Source organism: Perca fluviatilis, chromosome 1, assembly GCF_010015445.1.
Source record: "Perca fluviatilis chromosome 1, GENO_Pfluv_1.0, whole genome shotgun sequence".
In the NCBI taxonomy this organism is placed as follows: domain Eukaryota; kingdom Metazoa; phylum Chordata; class Actinopteri; order Perciformes; family Percidae; genus Perca; species Perca fluviatilis.
The window spans coordinates 30,276,942-30,294,902 of NC_053112.1; the positions used below are offsets into that span (position 1 = coordinate 30,276,942).

The 17,961-nt window shown below is 44.0% G+C and overlaps 1 protein-coding gene across 7 annotated transcripts in view; it reads right to left on the bottom strand.

Moving 5' to 3' along the window:
- Positions 1 to 1,585: 1,585 nt before the first annotated feature.
- Positions 1,586 to 17,961, bottom strand: part of lef1 (lymphoid enhancer-binding factor 1) — a 42,437-nt gene continuing 26,061 nt past the window's right edge. The window contains exons 5-11 of one of the 7 annotated variants that reach the window (XM_039808707.1): positions 17,705 to 17,795; positions 16,055 to 16,174; positions 15,091 to 15,253; positions 14,162 to 14,269; positions 12,315 to 12,354; positions 11,620 to 11,661; positions 1,586 to 3,500 (exon numbers count right to left, since the gene is read on the bottom strand). In XM_039808707.1, coding sequence (XP_039664641.1) covers positions 11,627 to 11,661; positions 12,315 to 12,354; positions 14,162 to 14,269; positions 15,091 to 15,253; positions 16,055 to 16,174; positions 17,705 to 17,795 — 557 coding nt within the window. In that variant the 3' untranslated portion in view covers positions 1,586 to 3,500; positions 11,620 to 11,626. Of the gene's footprint in view, positions 3,501 to 11,619; positions 11,662 to 12,314; positions 12,364 to 14,161; positions 14,270 to 15,090; positions 15,254 to 16,054; positions 16,175 to 17,704; positions 17,796 to 17,961 lie in introns of all 7 variants that reach the window. The other 6 variants (XM_039808697.1, XM_039808688.1, XM_039808679.1 and 3 more) reach the window with 6 other exon arrangements.

The following is a 17,961-nucleotide window of genomic DNA, read 5'->3' on the forward strand; positions in this document are numbered from 1 at the left end:
CAAGTGGATATCTTTCAAAAGTTAGTGTTTTTAGTACAAAATTTCCTATTTTTGTTGCCGTCCTTCCACTGCAGCTCAGTAAAAAAAAAAAAAACTCCCGGGGGGAAACAGAAATAGAGAAAGTTGTACAGCTGAAGCCTTATGTTAGCTTCATATAAACTTTTGAATACATTTGCACAAAACAAGGACTGTGGGCTTTGTCCCCCATCAATTACATCTATAGTGATTGAAAGGGATCCTTTAATGACCAGAATGAACAGGAGAAGCAGTAAACAAAACCGTGAACTTATCTTTTAAAGTTCCCTTTGACTTATTTTAAGTCACATAAAAATACTCTAAATTCCATCTAGTATTGTGTAAAGTTTTCGCATCTTACTTGTGAAAGTTGCATACCGGACCATGATTGGCTTCCAAATGGTTTGCGATGTCAAACGAAATCATCTCATACGTGCATGTGTTAATCTGAGATTTAAGGTGAGCACAGATCAACTTTTTCAGCAGATGGGTAGCCCTTATGTTTTCTCGCCCTGCAGTTTTCCCTGGATTAGGGTGGCACCTAAATCATGGTTGCAGCTGTCGCCGTGGTCCTGCTAGGCGCCCTGCTACGCCTGCTACGTCCTGCACTACTGCAACAACTACTATTTCTAGTCATAGTTCCATTATCTTTATTGTGACTATAATTGCTACTGTTCATCATACCCCCAACCGGCACCGTCAGACTACCGCCTACCAAGATCCTGGGTCTGTCCGAGGTTTCTCCCTTAAAGGGAGTTTTTCCTCGCCACTGTCGCACTAAATGCTTGCTTTTGTGGGATTTACTGGAATTGTTCGGTCTTTGTAAATTTATAGAGTGTGTTATAGACCGTCTCTATCTGTAAAGTGTCTCGAGATAACTCTTATGATTTGATACTATAAATAAAATTGAATTGAATGTGAAACAGCCTTCTAGTGTCAAACTCTGCACGTACATCACTCAGCACAGTGAAGCTCAAACATCAAAGTAAAGCAACAATCAGCAAAAGAATTTTGGAGTGGAGGGCCACTGTATTACACCTAATGTAGTTTATTTTAAACTTAACCTTTTCATTTACTCAGTATTGTAATTCTACTATTGTTGCTCCTGTCCATTAAATTAAACCCTTGTTTTGTCCTTTGGGTCCCGGTGACCCGAAGGACAAAACAAGGGTTAATACAGCACCTTAGTGCTTGTTTGTACAGCATTTTGGTCAGCTTAAACTGTTTAAATGTGCTCTAGAAATAAACTTTACTTACTTACTTTACAAGAGACAGAGTTTAGAGAGCAATTCTCAACAAAGTAAACGGAAGTACATAACCCTTGTGTTGTCAACACAAGGGTTATAAAAGGGCATTTGGTGAGATTGATCCAAATCGAGACCAAGGATAGAGGGTGTCGTAAAGACTGTGTTTGAGACTTTGAGAGATGTGTGATTTGCAGCTTTATAAATAAAATTGAAGTGCACAGAATGAAGCATCAATGTTTAGCCTCTTCAAAATGTCCTGTGTACCCAACAGGAACACAAGGTGGTGCTGTTTTACTTGAAATGAAGACATTCAAGAGGCACAATTCAGATTGGTCTATTAATAGACTTTTCCTTTGATCATGGCTCTTTAATCAAAAATGTTTACTTCAAAAATTCAATTTTTACCTTCAGAGTTTTTACAGAATTTTAAAGTCTAAAGACATTTTTAAAACAAACATTTATACTACGATGAGGTTACTTTTTTCATTATCACAATAATACAGTGTAAATGTGTGCTTTTGGAGTTTTGATTACTTGTCAATTTTTTTCAGCTTAAACTTTCCACAAAGACTAAAACATGTTATATCCAATGCGTTTTACCTGCTTTGCACCATCATTACATACATACCACTGCCGCCTATGCATACTTACATTATAATCTCCAAGGATGACACACAGACTGCTACATCTGGCACTTCCAGCTCTGGTCTTTCCGCCACACAAGTGATCAAATGAGCCAATGGTGCCTTTTTATTTTTCTTACAAAAACAAAACATGTTGAAACAGTTCAAATATGACCACTTGGGAAGCAAAATGCTATACCAAGATGACAGTGACCCAAAATATGATAATAAAAAAAAAGGAATTCATCAAGTAATACTAAAATAGAGCATTAAAATCAAAATGTTACAGAGATGCTTGCATGGAATAAACAACATGGCTAAAGACCACACTATTAGCTACCAGAGAGAAAAGACAAAGGTCCATTGCAATAAAAGAAAGACTGCCAAGTGCTGGGGTAAATATATATATCTGCTTCATTTGTCATGTTTTAGAACAATAAAATATAGGCCTCTGAGCTATCACTCTCGCCTTTGTCCTAATGTTGCCTGCAAAAATACCAAGAAAATTGACATATCCTGACAGTTTTAAAAAGTACACATACTGAGCATTATTTTACATCTGAGCAAGACTCGAGGTCACTATTTGTTACAAATAGTTATCAAAAGAAGCCTTAAGTTTCAATTTTCTGCAAGATGCTTCAACAAGAAAAATGGCTTTCCTGTGTCCAAAGCTTATTTTCATATATACCACTATATATATATAAAAAAAAAACATAAAAAAAAACAAACAAACAAAAAAATCAATAAAATATACACCGAGAAATTGAAACAAGGGTTCAAAATACAAAAAGATTCAGTCTAAAATGAAAAGCAAATCAAAATGTTGATCCTTTTTTGCACCAACTGGTCAGCAACAAACTAAATTAGCGTCTTGAGGACGTTTCGTAGACAAGATGAGATTCCTCCGGCTTCCTTAGTGCAGTCTAAAAAGAGGTGTTTGGTCGGTCGGGCGAAACCCCAAATGGTCTAAAAAAAAAAAAATCCAGGGAGGGGAGAGGTGAGGGTGGGGGTGTTGAGGGAGTGAATGTCGGCCTAATGAACTATACAAAGGAACCGAGGTGACAAATAACTTACAGTAACTTAGAAACAGGTGTTTGGGCGGTGCAGTGGAGAAGTTTGTGCGCACATCAAAAATTGCTGCTGTTTTTCAGTGCAGTGCCTTGGGATTGCAGTAAAGCTGATTGTAAAAAAGGAAACTGACCAAAACGCAGCCATCAAATTGATGGCGTTTTTTTTTTTTTTTTTTTCGGTGAGAGAAGTGTGGTTGCGTGATGGTGCTCCTACTAATCGTGATTGTCTTGTTCAGTTTAGTTCAGTGTCTCTACAGCAGGCGCCCTCAGGACGGGAGTAGAGTCAAACAGTGAAGCGTTCTTGGGTGGTGGTGGTGGTGGCATGTTACTGTGCTGAAGGAAGGGGGGGAGTAAGGTTTAGGTGGGGTTGGAAGAGATGAGTCGAGTGGGGGTGGGGGTGGTGGTGGGGGCGATCCTCTGAGAACTGGAGGCTTCAGTTTGGAGATTTAAGGGTCTTCATGGAATCTAACAGGCCTCCATCTCTAGCAAAGGGCCCGTAGCTGCTGCCTTCGCTTTGCATGTGGAGAAATTGTTCCGTTTTCCTCCTGGAGAGAAAACAAAAACAAAAGACAGGCACAAAAGAAAAGACGGATCAATCAAACGCGCTATCAAGTAACTGCATCTGTGTACCAAATAAAAAAAAGGGGAATTAGAAACACATCAGCAACTCACACCTAAACACTGGTCACATTTACATCACGTTAACCAAAACCGAACATATAAAAGAGGATTTAGAATGACTCAAAACGTGTCTCACCATGCAGGCATGCCTCCACACTTCAGGGAGGGACAAATAAGCCTGTCATTACCACCTACATCATCGATCATTATTTCTTTCTTCGTAGTGTTACAGCTGATTGAATGAAAGCCTTTTTCAGCAGTGTTGAGCCAAAGCTCTGAACTACAGAGGGGGTTATAGGTCAGTGACAGGATGTGGGCCGCTCTGGCTTTGATCTAGCCTGACATGGCGGTTGCCGTGACCCAGCTGGCAGCGCTGCGCTCTTCTTTGCCCTCCCCTGACTGACTCATTCCTCCTCTCATTCTCTCAAGGCGAGCACCCAATTGTGTAACTTCTGGTTGACATTTAGGCTGCAGGTGGTTGATGGGAAAACAAGACGAGGAAACACTGTGCACACACAGGAGGATCACCGCATTGACCCAGTTGGTTAAAAACTAGCCGAGTTCATGGAACTTTATGCTGGTAATTATCCTGCCCAGGTGCAGATTGACGCTGCGTTGTAAAAAAATGTTACCCGACTGCTCAATCCACTTCACAAGACTCTCACAAAATTGGCACCCTTCCCTGACGGGGAAATTGTTTGTCATGCTGCAAAAGTGTTCTTTTCCCTCTCGTGATCCGGGCTTGAGCTAACATAACAGAGTTAGCTTCAGTTATTGACAAGCCAAGGAGAGTTATTTTAGACCCGAGCAGCATCAAATAGAATCTGTGATCAAAGTGGAGAGGCAGAGACAGAGGTGGATGGATGCCTCCTGCGACTAAAAAGATGGATGTTTTGTGAAGACAAAAAAAAAAAAAAAGGGAAAAGAAACGGTATTAGTTTGCTTTTCCCTTGCGGCAAAGCCAAGAGTGTGTTTTTGTAGGAGAGACGTCAGCTGAGCCCTGCTGCTCGCTGCATCTTAACACACACACACACACACACACACACACACACACACCACACACCACACACACACACACACACACACACACACACACACACACACACACACACACACAGCTTTACCACATGTGGATAAAAGGGAATAGGACAGAGGCCACCTTTCCCGAGGAGAGCTGACCCTGAGTAGAGACTGAAAGGAGCAAAGCGCTCGGAGAGAAAGAGAGAGCCCCTGATGCTTTTATTTACCTCCGCCGCCCTCACTCTTTTCATCCCAGGATCTCAAAGCGGGCCCGCACGCCCGGCACTGCACCCTGTTTCCTGGGGAGCATTTTTCCTTCCCCCACCGCAGACATGAAAAGCTCTGGCCTTCCTGCCTGGGGAAGAGCCCTGAGGGGCTGCGGGCGAGAAGCGTGTGCATGTGTGTGCACGCAAGTTTCAAAAAAAGGTTGGTGGTAACAGCAGGGGTGTGTACTTGCGTGGCGGTTGGTTGTAGGGGGCACCAGGCCAGCTCTTCACAAGGTCCAGCCGACACAAACACTGGGATTCAGGGGCAACTTGACCCCTCCTCTCCCTCACCTCCCTCCTCTCTCTACTTTAGTGCTCAGGAATGCCGGCTGGACCTTTTTGCAGGAAATGAAACGCTCCTCTGTTCAGAGAGCTAGCGAAGGTTTAGTCTCGCCCCCTTCTCTCTCCCCCAATTCCTTTCCCTCTACGGGACGGACGGAGGGAGGGAGGGAGGAGGGGAAGGAGTCGGACAAGTTCTCGCCCGGCTTTTGAAGTGTGGGAGGTTAAGATAACTGGCCCAACCTCGCGTCTCAATCGCCGCTTTCACCTCCCTGGCCAAATCAAAGCGGCCGCAGCTGGGGCCCGCCTACCTTAAAGCCCCCGAACCTCCAAACCCAGCCACCCACCCACCTCCTCAGCTCCCTCTCTCCCTACACACAGCTCTGGGGTTTCTTTTGGTGCCATTAAAAAGGAAAACACCGCCGACAAATTACTCTAAAAATAAGCCAAGTGGAGAGAGGTGTCTCCAGCACAGGCTGAGGCGCAGACTTTACCATGGCAGAGAAAAGAGGGGAGATTTGGAGGAGAAACGAGAGGGAGAGACTGAAGATACAGAGCAACGCAAGTAAAGAAAGATGCATCAAGAATAATCTTAAAAGATGAATCCAGTTTATTTCAACTGGGGCTTCTTATTTTTGTTGATTGGGCCATCATTTTTGGTCAGTTATGAGAACATTGTACATTAATTGTTAAGATCTGGGAACATGGTGACATCAGAAACAAGTGAGCCACATGATTAGACAGGTTCAGTCACGCTACGTTTACACGTGGCCAGCTATTTTCATAAAGGGACATTTCAACCTCTCCGTTTTCAAAAATAACATCGTGCACAGCTGTCAGTTTTCAGAAAAGTGTTTGTTTACACATACCCGTATATATATGCCGTCAATGCAGCCAAGAGCACCCCAAACCTGCAGGTGGCAGTGTAATGAGAAGCTCAAGCCCACGTTAGCCAATCAGAATCCCGAAAATAGCAACTACAGCAACAAATCACTTCCTTTCTCTCTCTCTCTCTCTCTCTCTCTCGGCTGCCTAAACCTCCGTTAGTCTCAGTTTACATGCAAATGAAAATTTCAAAAATCTCCACTCTGGCCGGAGTTTTTAGAAAGACTCGGTTTCAGAGGCGAATTCTCCGTTTGCGTGTAAACGAAGGGCACAAGCGAAGGGAAATGTCTCCGTTTGTAAAAATAACCATGTACGTGTAAACAGTGTTTCAGTTACTTTGTTTGGCGATCAAACAAACTCATCACATCCCAGCTATTAACCTAATGAGTACAATCTTATTGTTACGGACAGGAATGACGACCAAAATTAGGAAAATGACACCTAAGTATTAATAAACCTGAATCATCCTTCAACTGTCAGGTCAAAGTCTGGGCAGAAAAAATAGTCTCACTAACTTTTAACAGTCAAAAATCCAAAGATGTTGAATTTACCTGATATAAACCAGAAAAGCAGCTGAAACCATTGAATGTTTGGGTAATTTTGTAAAGTTGTATTTTAAGTCATCTACAAGAAGAAAATGCCAAATTGTTGGCAATTCCTTTTCTGACCATCGACCGATTGATTAATAAAGTGCAATCAGCACGAGGTACGACGACGAGTTACGTCAAACCGATACATGTCGTGGGTTCAGACAGAAACAGAATCAACATTTCTGTCAGTGTCTTTAAAACGTGATGAGGACATGAACGCTGAAGCCGCTGCCGCCTTTTAATTTCACCCAGAGATCCAGAAAACACTAAGTGCCAACCCTTTGTTACATCATCCACTGAGGTCAGTTCAGTGTGGCTCAGACTAACAGACTTCTGAGTTATAGTAAGAATAATTGTCCACACATTTAGATTAGGGTCTGGTGCAGTGGCGTGTCTTGGCAGTTACCTTGGCCTGGCTTTGGTACCACCTTTTTAAAAAGGAGCCTCCTCCTCTATACATTTGTGGCTGCGGCGCTCTTAAAGACACGAGGGGAAAATAAAACGAGCAGGCCAATAAAAGAAAAAGCACCTGGAAGACAAAGCGATGTTTGAAACAAAATGCTTTGCACTGTCAGCACTTTCTTCGGCTCTGAGACATTCCACATAAAAGAAATCGGCTCTTTAAAAAAACAAAAAAAAAAACTTTTGAACCTCCAATCAAAAGGCAGGCTCAGGGGATGTTGCATCTTTTCCACAGGGGCTATGACAAACTGACAAGTCAAGTCAGGAGGGGCTGAAACTAAGAGGGTGAAGAGAAGAAAAGAGGGAGGACGGTGTCTGTGTTTAAATATTGGAGAGATGGGGAAGGGCGGGGTGTGGTTGTGGCCAAAAGGGGAAAGGGGAGGGGGAGTCACCAAAACCCCAAACCTCAGGCATGTGTGGGTGAGACTATGGGAGTACAGGAGGGTGTGGGATGGGGGGAACAGGGGGGGGGGTAGTGGGAGGCGTTGCCCACATCTGAGGCGGCATCGCTGGGGGCCTGGGCATCTGAAGTCTGGCCGTGTGCCCCCGCACAGCTCCGTCTGTGCTGCTCCGGGGGGGGGGGGCAGAATGACTGTTCCCTCTGCTGTGGTCTCGCTTCAAAGGCCACCACTTATTTTCACCGTCAGGACAGAGGAGAGGAGCAAGGGAAGAGGGAAGTAAAGAGGCAGAAAATGAGTGAAAAAGGATAAGAGCTGGAGTTGAGGTTCTGCCTCCTTTAACAATGGCCAGACTGACAAGAGTAAAATAAACACAGCTTCCTTCAGCTCCACTATCCTCTTCCTGTCTGTGCCCCTGTGTTACCTGGGGGCCTTAAATTCACAGATAAGCATCTCACGAGGGGGCTGCAGTGCCTTAAGGAGCCACAGGGGTGAGGTTGAGAGGGGGGGACAGACGGAGAGAGTCAAAGAGAGGAAGTGGAGAAGACATCACAAGAAGCCAAGAGACTGGACCCTCATACTGTTACTGCAGCTGGCCAAACCACAACACAATAGGCCCGTGACTCAATCAAAACAAATTTCAAGCCCCAGTCTAAACAATGGGAGCACTATAGCTGCAGTTTCTCACATGTAAACAGACACTCTTAAGAGGGATATACCTCCCTCTAAAGTGCCAAATAGGTTGCCAGGCCAGGATAAGACAGCCATGTCAGTGTAAAAGATGTGTACTTCTAAGCTAAAACCACATATGCATACTTAAATTACACAGAGTTTGACATACTGCCACCCCCTGGAAGTCCTTATACTAAGTGCTGAGAGGGTCATTTTTCTTGACAGAGTAGGCTTTGTGGAGGTCAGGGGAGTGAGAGAACGGGAGGACTGTGGGGGTGAACATTTCCAATTCCATTTCCTACCCACAGAAACATTAGCCGGGGCGTCTCTCTGATTTATGCCCAAATCTCCCTCCTCCACCTCCTACTCATAACCGTTTTTCATCTTTTTTTGTGTGTGTGTGTGTGTGTGTGAAAAAGTACAGTTTTAAAAACATCCTCTCATCTACTGTGCACAGCTCAAAGCAAGACTCAGAGTCAGGTTTGCAATCCGGAATCCTTCCCCAATTATCCCAGGTCACTAATAAGGCGGGGTGTGGAGGCACTGGGCTGTGCCGCAGTGGCCTAGAGGCTCGGTGCCAAATTGAAACGACTCGGGAAATAGAGGCAGACGCTGAATCTTGCCTAATTGCCGCCGGAGTGTGTGGCTGGCTGCTGAGATGTCTCTGTGTGTGTGTTTGTGAAGATGAGAGGCAACAAATAAAAAAAAAAGAGAGAGAAGGGAAAGAAATGGGGGATGGAGACTGAAGGATGAGTGGCAGTTGAGAGAGATTGGGTAAACTCAAAACTCGAGAGAATGAGGGATTTTCTTCTGGCCCTTTTCTTACCCTCCCTTTTCCCCTAACACACTCGCGCCCTCCTCTCTCCTCTTCTTCTTTGCTCCTCCGCTCATTAAAGTCTTGACAGCTGACTTCTGGCTGCACACATCAGAGGGAGCAGAACCGGGGCACGACTGACACAGAGAGAGAGAGAGAGAGAGAGAGAGAGAGAGAGAGAGAGAGAGAGGAGGAGAGACAGTGGCCACCAAAGCTCCGGCTTGAACAACACTTTCTTTCATGTTTCTGGACCAGGACGTGTAGTTCAAAATGACCTTCAATGCGCTAAGCAGACTTTAATAATTGTGAAGCATTATTTTTAAAAAGATATTCTGGCTCATGCGATTAAACGTACATCCTCTCGCACACGCGTGTGGGCAAATTGCCTTGTAAAGACATCCATTTTGCTGGTCGACAAAAGAGCACCTTCATAAGAGTCTCGGGGAAAGAAGACTCACATGCAGTTTTGTGGCAGTTTGCAAGTGTTTGCAACTCCAGGGCCCTCGCTCGCCAGATTAAAAGGCAACCTTTGTTAAGAGTGTCTCCCCCCTGTGAAAAAAATGTGCAGTGGCTGAAACGGGAGAAAGCCTCGAGGGCACGTATGTGTCTCGGCCAGATCACTATCTCAAAAGGCTGTGAATCAGCGGGCTTAGTCAGACAAAAGGCAAACAGCACGAGAGGAAGCAAGAAAGGGAGAAACTAAATAAAGAAGGGTGCAGAAAAGAGGAATAGAACTGCACATTTCCAGTCAGTGTAAGAAAAAGGGGGCTGGGGCATGGAGTGACGAGGGGAAGAGACAGGAACCCTAATTTCACATTGTCAAGAGTAATGACTTCTCAGAGTGCTGTTCCACTGTGGTGGGAGCCAGCTGTGTGGCGGGCCCAGTGTTTGACATGCTAAAGATAACAAAGAGAACCAACGTCAGGCCGTAAAACACTGCTCGACTACTCAACTCCTGGTTTGCCTCACAGGCAGAAAAACTCAAGCCATAAAATATGTTAATATGAAAATGTATTAAGTCAATTTTCCCTTCATAAAAATCTACCTAGACTGGAACATTTCACTTTATTATGCTGAATATTCTTCATTACACTGTACAGGCGCTATAAATAAAATCTAATGGAGCAAATGCTCCCTGTGTTTGAACCATCATACAAAAAGGTGTTCCAAGTTGTGTCCTCAAAATTAACTCATTACCAAATTCCCTTTCAGATTTTTCATACGGAGGAGAGACAGATGGGGAGAGGCGAGGGCAGATGAAAAGAAATAGACAAACGAGTTCATTTAAAGATGTTTTTTTTGGCGTCTACACCAAGCTAACCTCAATCCAGCTCTTTGGGATCTGCATAAATTGAGGGCTTGGGGAGTTGTGGCAGTATCCTTGGTATTATGCATATTAGTTTAAGGCTGTCACTGAGAATCAGCAAGGGTGTCCATCCCGCTGCGGCTATGCGCGGCTAATTATTGGATCAGAGATAAAGTGCTTTTTAGCGCTAGCTCTATCTGTGCTTTAAACCGGCTGTGGCAAGAAAAAAAAAGAAAGAAAGAAAAGCAGCCCAATTTCGGGGTTCATAGAGAGCCACCGGGTCAGGAATCGATCAAGTGGAAAACCTTTGTCTGGTCGGGGCGATTTCGACGTAAGACCAGATTTGTCACATCTGCCCGGCTTTTTCTGCAGCTGAAAGAGAGCGGAACAACAGGATGCTACCGGAGAGGAAGGGAAGGAGAGAGATAGAAATGCAAAAAGATCCAGAGAGAGTAAGGAAGACTGAAAATAGAGTTGCCTTTGCCACATATTGAGAACGTAAATCCTTCTTTCGACAGAGAAAAGAATAGGTGACAGTTCAGTAAGGGTTTGACATGTCATGTGAATCAATATATCTTTGTATATCATTCACATTTATATATATATATATATAAAAAAAAACGACTACAGAGTGCCTTTGTTATGAAGGCATTATATACACCCTGAAACCCCAGATACCATGAAATCTTATTAAGGTATGGCATCTCATTAAGTTCCTGCCAAACAAGCTGCTGAATCTGCTCTGCTTCACTAAGATGCAGAGAGAGACAACACATGTAGTCCATATGGGGCTGAGCTGACGTCTTAGCCTCCACCAGCAGTAAAAAAATAAATAAAAAATGTTCTGGGCTAGTAAAACTGTTTTCAGATGTATTATTTAGTACATGTTTAGAAACACTGAGTGGATGAGCTGTCTGATTTATTAAGCAATATTTTTCAACCCCCTTTCTTATTGAACATTTTCCGAACGCGTGATGGAAGAAATGAGCCACAAACACAATGGCACAACATCTGACCTTTAATCCAACCAGTGCTCAACACAAAAAACACTGGATTGACCAATTCAACACACACACACACACACACACACACACACACACACACACACACACACACACACACACACAATTCAATGGCTATTGTGCGCAGGCCATTGAGCAAACTTTACACACAAAGCACAATCCCTCTTCAGGCCTTAACACCACTGACACAATGACTATGGCGAGGTTAGGGTGGACCTTTTCAGGATTAGTCTGTGAGTACATACTCTCAAGTCAGTGTTTAGCAGTTTAAAAAGACTTGACATGTATTGAACTGATCAGACAGGGAGGGGATAGAGGGTTTGTCTTACCATATTCTCAGATGTACGCCGTTTTCATTCTCTGGCCTGTACCTGCAGAAAATTGCATCTTTTTTTAAAAATTTGAGGTATCTGGACGGCACAGATAATTACCGTCCATTTGGCCTACACAGTGTACAGACCCCCCAAAAAACTGAAATACTGACATTTTACTTAAGATGTAATTCTCAATGGATTACAGTTGCAATACTGAGTGGAGGCCCATAAGCGCAGCTAAACAAGGTCAGCAGAAAGACACACTGTAGTGCAGCAGGCAAACAAAATAGTGCAAAGCCCAGAGTCGGTAAGTAGTCGTATAGAATAGACAGACTAATCCCAAAGTAGGTGTAATTTGTGAAGTCGGGGATGAGAGAGAGGCAAGGGACAAATGGATGGTGGGATGTATACAAATAAAGTCTATGGGAAAACTGAGTAAAGGACTATGCTGCCTGCACAGAATCAAGCCAGTCTACTGAAGCCAGAATGAGGATAGTAGGTGACATTAGTTTGGTTAGTGTATACCGCTACTTGTCAGTTTTATAGGCGTTTTTTTTTTCGTTCTAGCTTTACAGCGTGCATTAGTAAAAATGCAGCAGTATACTGTAAAAGATGATATGTAGTCTATGGAAAGATGGTGTAACTCACAGCTTCAAAATGCAACAGACAAATAAAATAAATAAAAAAGAACTGGAGTAACTGGTGCTTACCTGGGGCTGATTCCTGCATCTTCTCCCTCTTCCGCTTCTTCTTCTTTCCCTAAAAAATATACAGAGGAACACATAAAGTGTGGCTCCAGCACTCACGCTCACTAGACCACTCTGATATCCTGCTGCTGACTGCCATGTTCACTCATCCCCTGCAGGGCATCCAAGTAGCATCCCCTGGACTCCGGACTCCACAGCAAACTGCCACGCTGAGAGGGACGGACTAAGCAAGAGTCTGAGCTGATGTTAAGTGTGCTCTACCTGCTTTTAGCTGGTTTTGAATGACTTACTTTCTATACATTTTAAAAAGGCATTTATTGAGTAGTGACCATCCTTACCGAATGGAGGCAGCTTGTCCTGCTGTTGTGACCATATTTCCTCTGCCTTTGAAGTCCCTCTAATGACAAATATTACATGAAGTGCAATTAAAAATGCTCACTGTAATTAGGCTAGTCTAGCTCAATGACTGTGAAGAGTGCCACTCTTTTTCCAGCGAGGTGGTGGGAGTGTGTAAGGATTTATAGCTTATGCTAAATCCCCAGGGGGGAGACTATAGGTATAGATAGCAGCGTAGAGTCGTTCTAGTCAAATATGAGCAGCACTTTGGTTTCCTGCTGCAAAGTCTGCTAATCCACTTATTCATGAGCTAATCTGCCTTCTACTGCTGCGGCAGACAGGGGAGAAGACAGACTAAGTGAGAGTGGGTGAGAGAAAGGATGAGAGAGGGGGTACACAGCAAAACTCTGAATGCTACACGCTCTCCATGCCAGTGCATTACCTATTTTGGGTGTTTCCAGGCATGATGTGCAGCCTGTGTACAGCAGAAGACTTGGTTTTCTGGGAGGGGTCGCAGAATAGCGCTCTCAGGGATACAAAATACTTGTAGTGCTTGTAAGAAATGTTTTGCGTTAAACATATCGTTTCCATTCATCTCTTTGGTACGCCCAGTAGAAAGCCATTCCGCTACTTTTTTTCCCCCTCCTACCTGTCAAATATGTTTGTGCTAACAAAGCTGGAAATTAAATGGGCACTGGGCTGACTGTCACTAGCTGATGTTGTGTATCTTTAACTGTGCTGTGCTTCACTGGGAGTAGAGCTGTGGAACGGTTTCCCCCTCAGCGAGGCATTTTGGCAGTGGAGCAGTGGAGGCAGAAGGAGGGGGGATGCTGTCGGTGTCCGAGGGGAGGCAGATAAACACCACAAAGCACTTTGGTGGTGGAGTGAATGTGAGTGCCGGAGCCACACTTTTAATAAAGGCTGGTGCTCTCTCTCTCACACACAACTTCATACACGCCACATACTCGGAGACAGATTTGACAACTTCCAAGCAAAAACACAAACGCATATGCACACTGTAATGTACGCCAACAACAGACTGCATCTTAAAATCCAGCTGGACCTCCCACATTCACAAACAAAATGGGCAGCTAGAGGAGCAAAGGTTGCTGCTGCTGAATGCTGTATGTACGATCCAGCCTCCTCAACTCAGCCTAACAGGTGCTTTTTACATCCAAAGCTCCATGCTGATATGGAACATCAAAGACCAGCATAAACATTACCAGGCAGTTTTCACTCACTGTGGCAATAATAATGTCCATGATACTAGAATCCATTCTACTGTTGATGGTAATATAATCACAGTGTTATGAATTACACATTAGGCTGAAACAAAGGGTGCACAAATGGACCCCATTAGCATGGAGCTGACTAGAGTAAATTAGTGTGCCTGTCAATTATTGTGTGCCATTTAAAGAACAACTCATGCGACGCTGACATAAACAAACAACATAAATCAACATACACACACACACGCACGCGCACCTCTGACAATCTGTTCTGTTGATACTTACATAATTGTCTCGAGCGGACCAGCCTGGGTAGAGCTGCATGTGGAGCTGCCGTTCCTTGCGGGCTAACTCATAATACTTAGCTTGCTCTTCCCGAGATAAAGCATGCCACTGTTTCAGTACAAAGGAGATTAGGGGGAAAAAAACAGCATACAGTCAATTACTGGCATGCACTTGCATGTTCCCTGCATAGAGAGTAGTGTGCTGGTGTTTTGGTATAAAAGAAGAAAAAAAATCTTTTTAACTTCCAAACGTTTGGTGAAGAGAAAAAAAAGAAAGAAAAAAAGGGGGGATAAACGGGAGAGCCTGAAGAACGGGGACACATGATGAAGAGATTAACATGCACAAGAGTCAGAGGGAGGGAAGGAGAAGAAGTGAAGGAAAAAAACAACAACTTTGATTTCATATCAAAACACTGGTTCCAATTTAGCAGCGCTTTTTATTCAAACTATGTCAGCGAGCAATTACCCCAAGCGGGCCACAAGCTAGGCTTTGCTGTGGCTGGCTGCCTCAACCGCTAGGCCTATTCGTTAAGGCTTTTAACATGGCTCTGTGGTTCCACTCTTTTCCCAATCCTCAAAAGGAACAAATTTTGTCATTTCCAACTGTGCCATTATCCAGGCATATTTTATTAAAGCCAATTTGATTAAATGTCAGTTAGATAGGCAGTCTGTATCTGTGCTGCTGAGAAGGAAGTAATTGGCTGGGGCAATCATTAACGACAATAATCACAACTAGTTCATAAAAGACTGTATGTTAATAGAGAGAGGAAGCTTTGTACTTTTTAAACTAATTGGGCCTGGAAATTCAGTCCATGCAGACTCTTTAAGAGCTGTGGCTTGAACTGTGATCTCTTGGTGATTTAACTCGATCAAAACAAAATAAACGACAGTGACCAAGAGAACGAGATCGGTGTACACCATTTGACCTACCCTTCGTCCCAGGATCTGATTGATGGCAGCGCTCTCCTTCAGCGTGCACTCGGCGACCACATTCGCACGCATTTCTTTCATGTAGAGCATGAAGGCGTTTAGCGGCTTCTTGATGTGCGGTCTTTTGGGCTCCTGCTCCTTTCTCTGTTCGTGCTGGGGTTTCCTGTGAAGAAAAACAACAACAAAATGGATGGAGGTAAAGAAGAGGAGGAAACAAAGTAGTTAGAAAAATGAGAGAATGAAAGAGCAAAGCAACAGAGGAGGGAAATTGTGGTGCCGCAATGGCGACAAAAGCAGTGAGGGTCTGGTTGCTCTCAGCCAGTGGGGAGGCAGCGTGAGAGGAGTTGCCACGCCATGGGCCCCTGCCTCTTTAATCATGTGCAGTTGCACAGTCGTAGCCCTTCATGCGGAGAGATTACTTCACCAGTAATGGCAACCAAACCTTCTCGTCCACAGCACATTGGCACTCGCTTAAAGCCAAATGCTCAAACCTTGCACATTCGAAGACACCCTACTCCCAACTCCTGACTTACTTTCTAACAACCTTTTCAATACTAGTACAGTCTTGGTGCTGGGCTGGCCATGAATAATGGAAATATCAGTGATGACTTCAGGGCGCTTAGGGCACTCACCATTACACACACTGAGGATGTGAATTCTTTTCATCCGAGCACTAATCTAGGACCTGTATCTGTTGCTGGCTAAGGGTGTTGTGATCCCTGAGGCCACATGAAGCACAGGCCTGTTATCAGTAGAGCTCGCTGCTTATCTGCTCACATCAAGGGAATGAGAACAAGGCTCTGACTGAGGGTTTGTTCAGCAATGGCCTACTGTAGCGGAGGAGTGACAAATACCTGGAAGTATATCATCTCAGAAAACTGAGGAACAGAGATTCTTTTTTATTTATTTTTTTTAAAGTGTGCGATAGTGTTTAATGAAAGTATTTTGTGTTTGCAGGACTCACATGTGCATGATGTCTGTTTCATGCGGAGGCTCGTGTTTGACCTGTGGGTTGACGATGGCCGGGTGGGGGATCCCTGTGGCGTGGGGACCTGGGGGGCCGGGCACCATGTGGTGTGAGAACCTGCAATAACAGCAGACAGCAGGCTTTGATTAATTAGAGAGGACGAAGAAGTACAGTAGCATGGAAAGGGTCCCCTAAATGTCAAATGATCGTAGGTGCACGCTTGCAACAGCGTACACAAACAAGGAAAGAAATCCATCCACACATATTTATTTGGTTGACGTTAGATGGTAAATGCTTAATATTCAAAAAGACACCTCTTTCCTGCAATATTAGAGTAGAGGGTCACAAGGAGATATTAGTTCGTATTAGGGTGTCACAATTTAAAAAAGGTTGGGTGCCACTGGTTTATATGACTACATGGGAATTTACATACTTGTTTTGCCGTCTGCTATTGTGTGTCCAATGATTCATGGAACTATGGTAACAGATAAGGTCGGGAACTACAGGTTTCCATTAGTTGTGCTTGTGTATGCCTTCTCACTGCACCTCAAGAACAGTAAAGATCAGGCAAAATAAGAGGAACTGATAGAGAAAGTTATTGCGGTCTTCAGTATTTAAAAAAAAAGTTTTTAATTTTCAGAACTGCTTTGAATATCCATTTCTGCTAAACACCAGGACATCTTCAGATATGCTTTTCTTTCCTGGTCACTGTCTCCAACTCTTTGAGACTACTCTTCCGAAATAATAAATAGTAGATTTTTTCTTGTCATCTGTCCATCAGTGGGTCCATAATGTCTGTAACTCCATTTACCATTTTTTTCCATTTTGTTTTTTTTAATCAACTTCCAAAATGTTTGTTAAAGAAACAAAAGATTCCTGTGGAGCATGAAATGTACTGATCAGCAATGTTTAGTACTGCAAACACAACGCTTCCTCGGTCCCGGGGACTTGTCATTGAGTACAAACTATGACCAAGAATCCAAACGTAGGACTTGGTTCCTCAGCCGGAAAAATGGGCAAAAGTTCCTAAATTGAAAAAAGAAATGGGCTAATATACCCTAGGTATTCAGAGTTAAGGAGTAGGAAAGCAGGAGAAGACTGACTGAGCTTCAACGGTCCCCTTATCCTGCACGTTACATCTGGCTTCACTCAGTGTATGTCTAAAGCCCTGTCTTTACAAACATTACGCTGACAAAAAAAGAGATACTTAGAAAGGAGAACGAGGGTAAGATAATGTTAAGCACAAGAAGAAGAAAAAGAAAAAAAAGTGCAGGAATGGCAGTGGCAAGGATGCAGTCAAAAAAGTACTTCACAAACATGAAGTGACGCTCAGAGAGCAAAGAGCTTCCAGGAAGCTTTGATGGGGGTTAAGCAGCCATATGGTTATGCAGGGGCTTGTATGTGGTGATGTGTTTGACATGTGCTGGGCACACAGAGGAGCGGTGTGGCTGAAGCCGCAGCAGTAACAGCAGGAACAGCCAGAGGCAGACCTCCCTGTGTAGGCTGCTGCTGCTGCAGGCCAGCATTCCTCCATTCAGTACACAAAGCCAGCACCGTGTCATTGTGCATCCGATGTGAAGAGACAGGATAGTAATTGCTCCTTGTTTATATGAATCAACTGTGCATGCTCGTGTCTGTCTGACTCACCAGCCCAGTGGTGGCGTGATCTGTCCGACTCCTCCAGGAGACAGGGAGTAGAAGTTGGTCATGTCTGGTCCAGGGTGATGCCTTGGCATTCCTAGACAAACAACAAATGGTACACAAGTATTCAGGTTACATTTTTCACTTCTATGTCTGGATGGTATGGATCCTAAGCACCAATCGAAATGTGTAGCACTGAGAATCAATGTGCCAAAAGTCAGGTCTCTGACAAAACTACAGCAACTTTGGAAGTGTAAAGAACG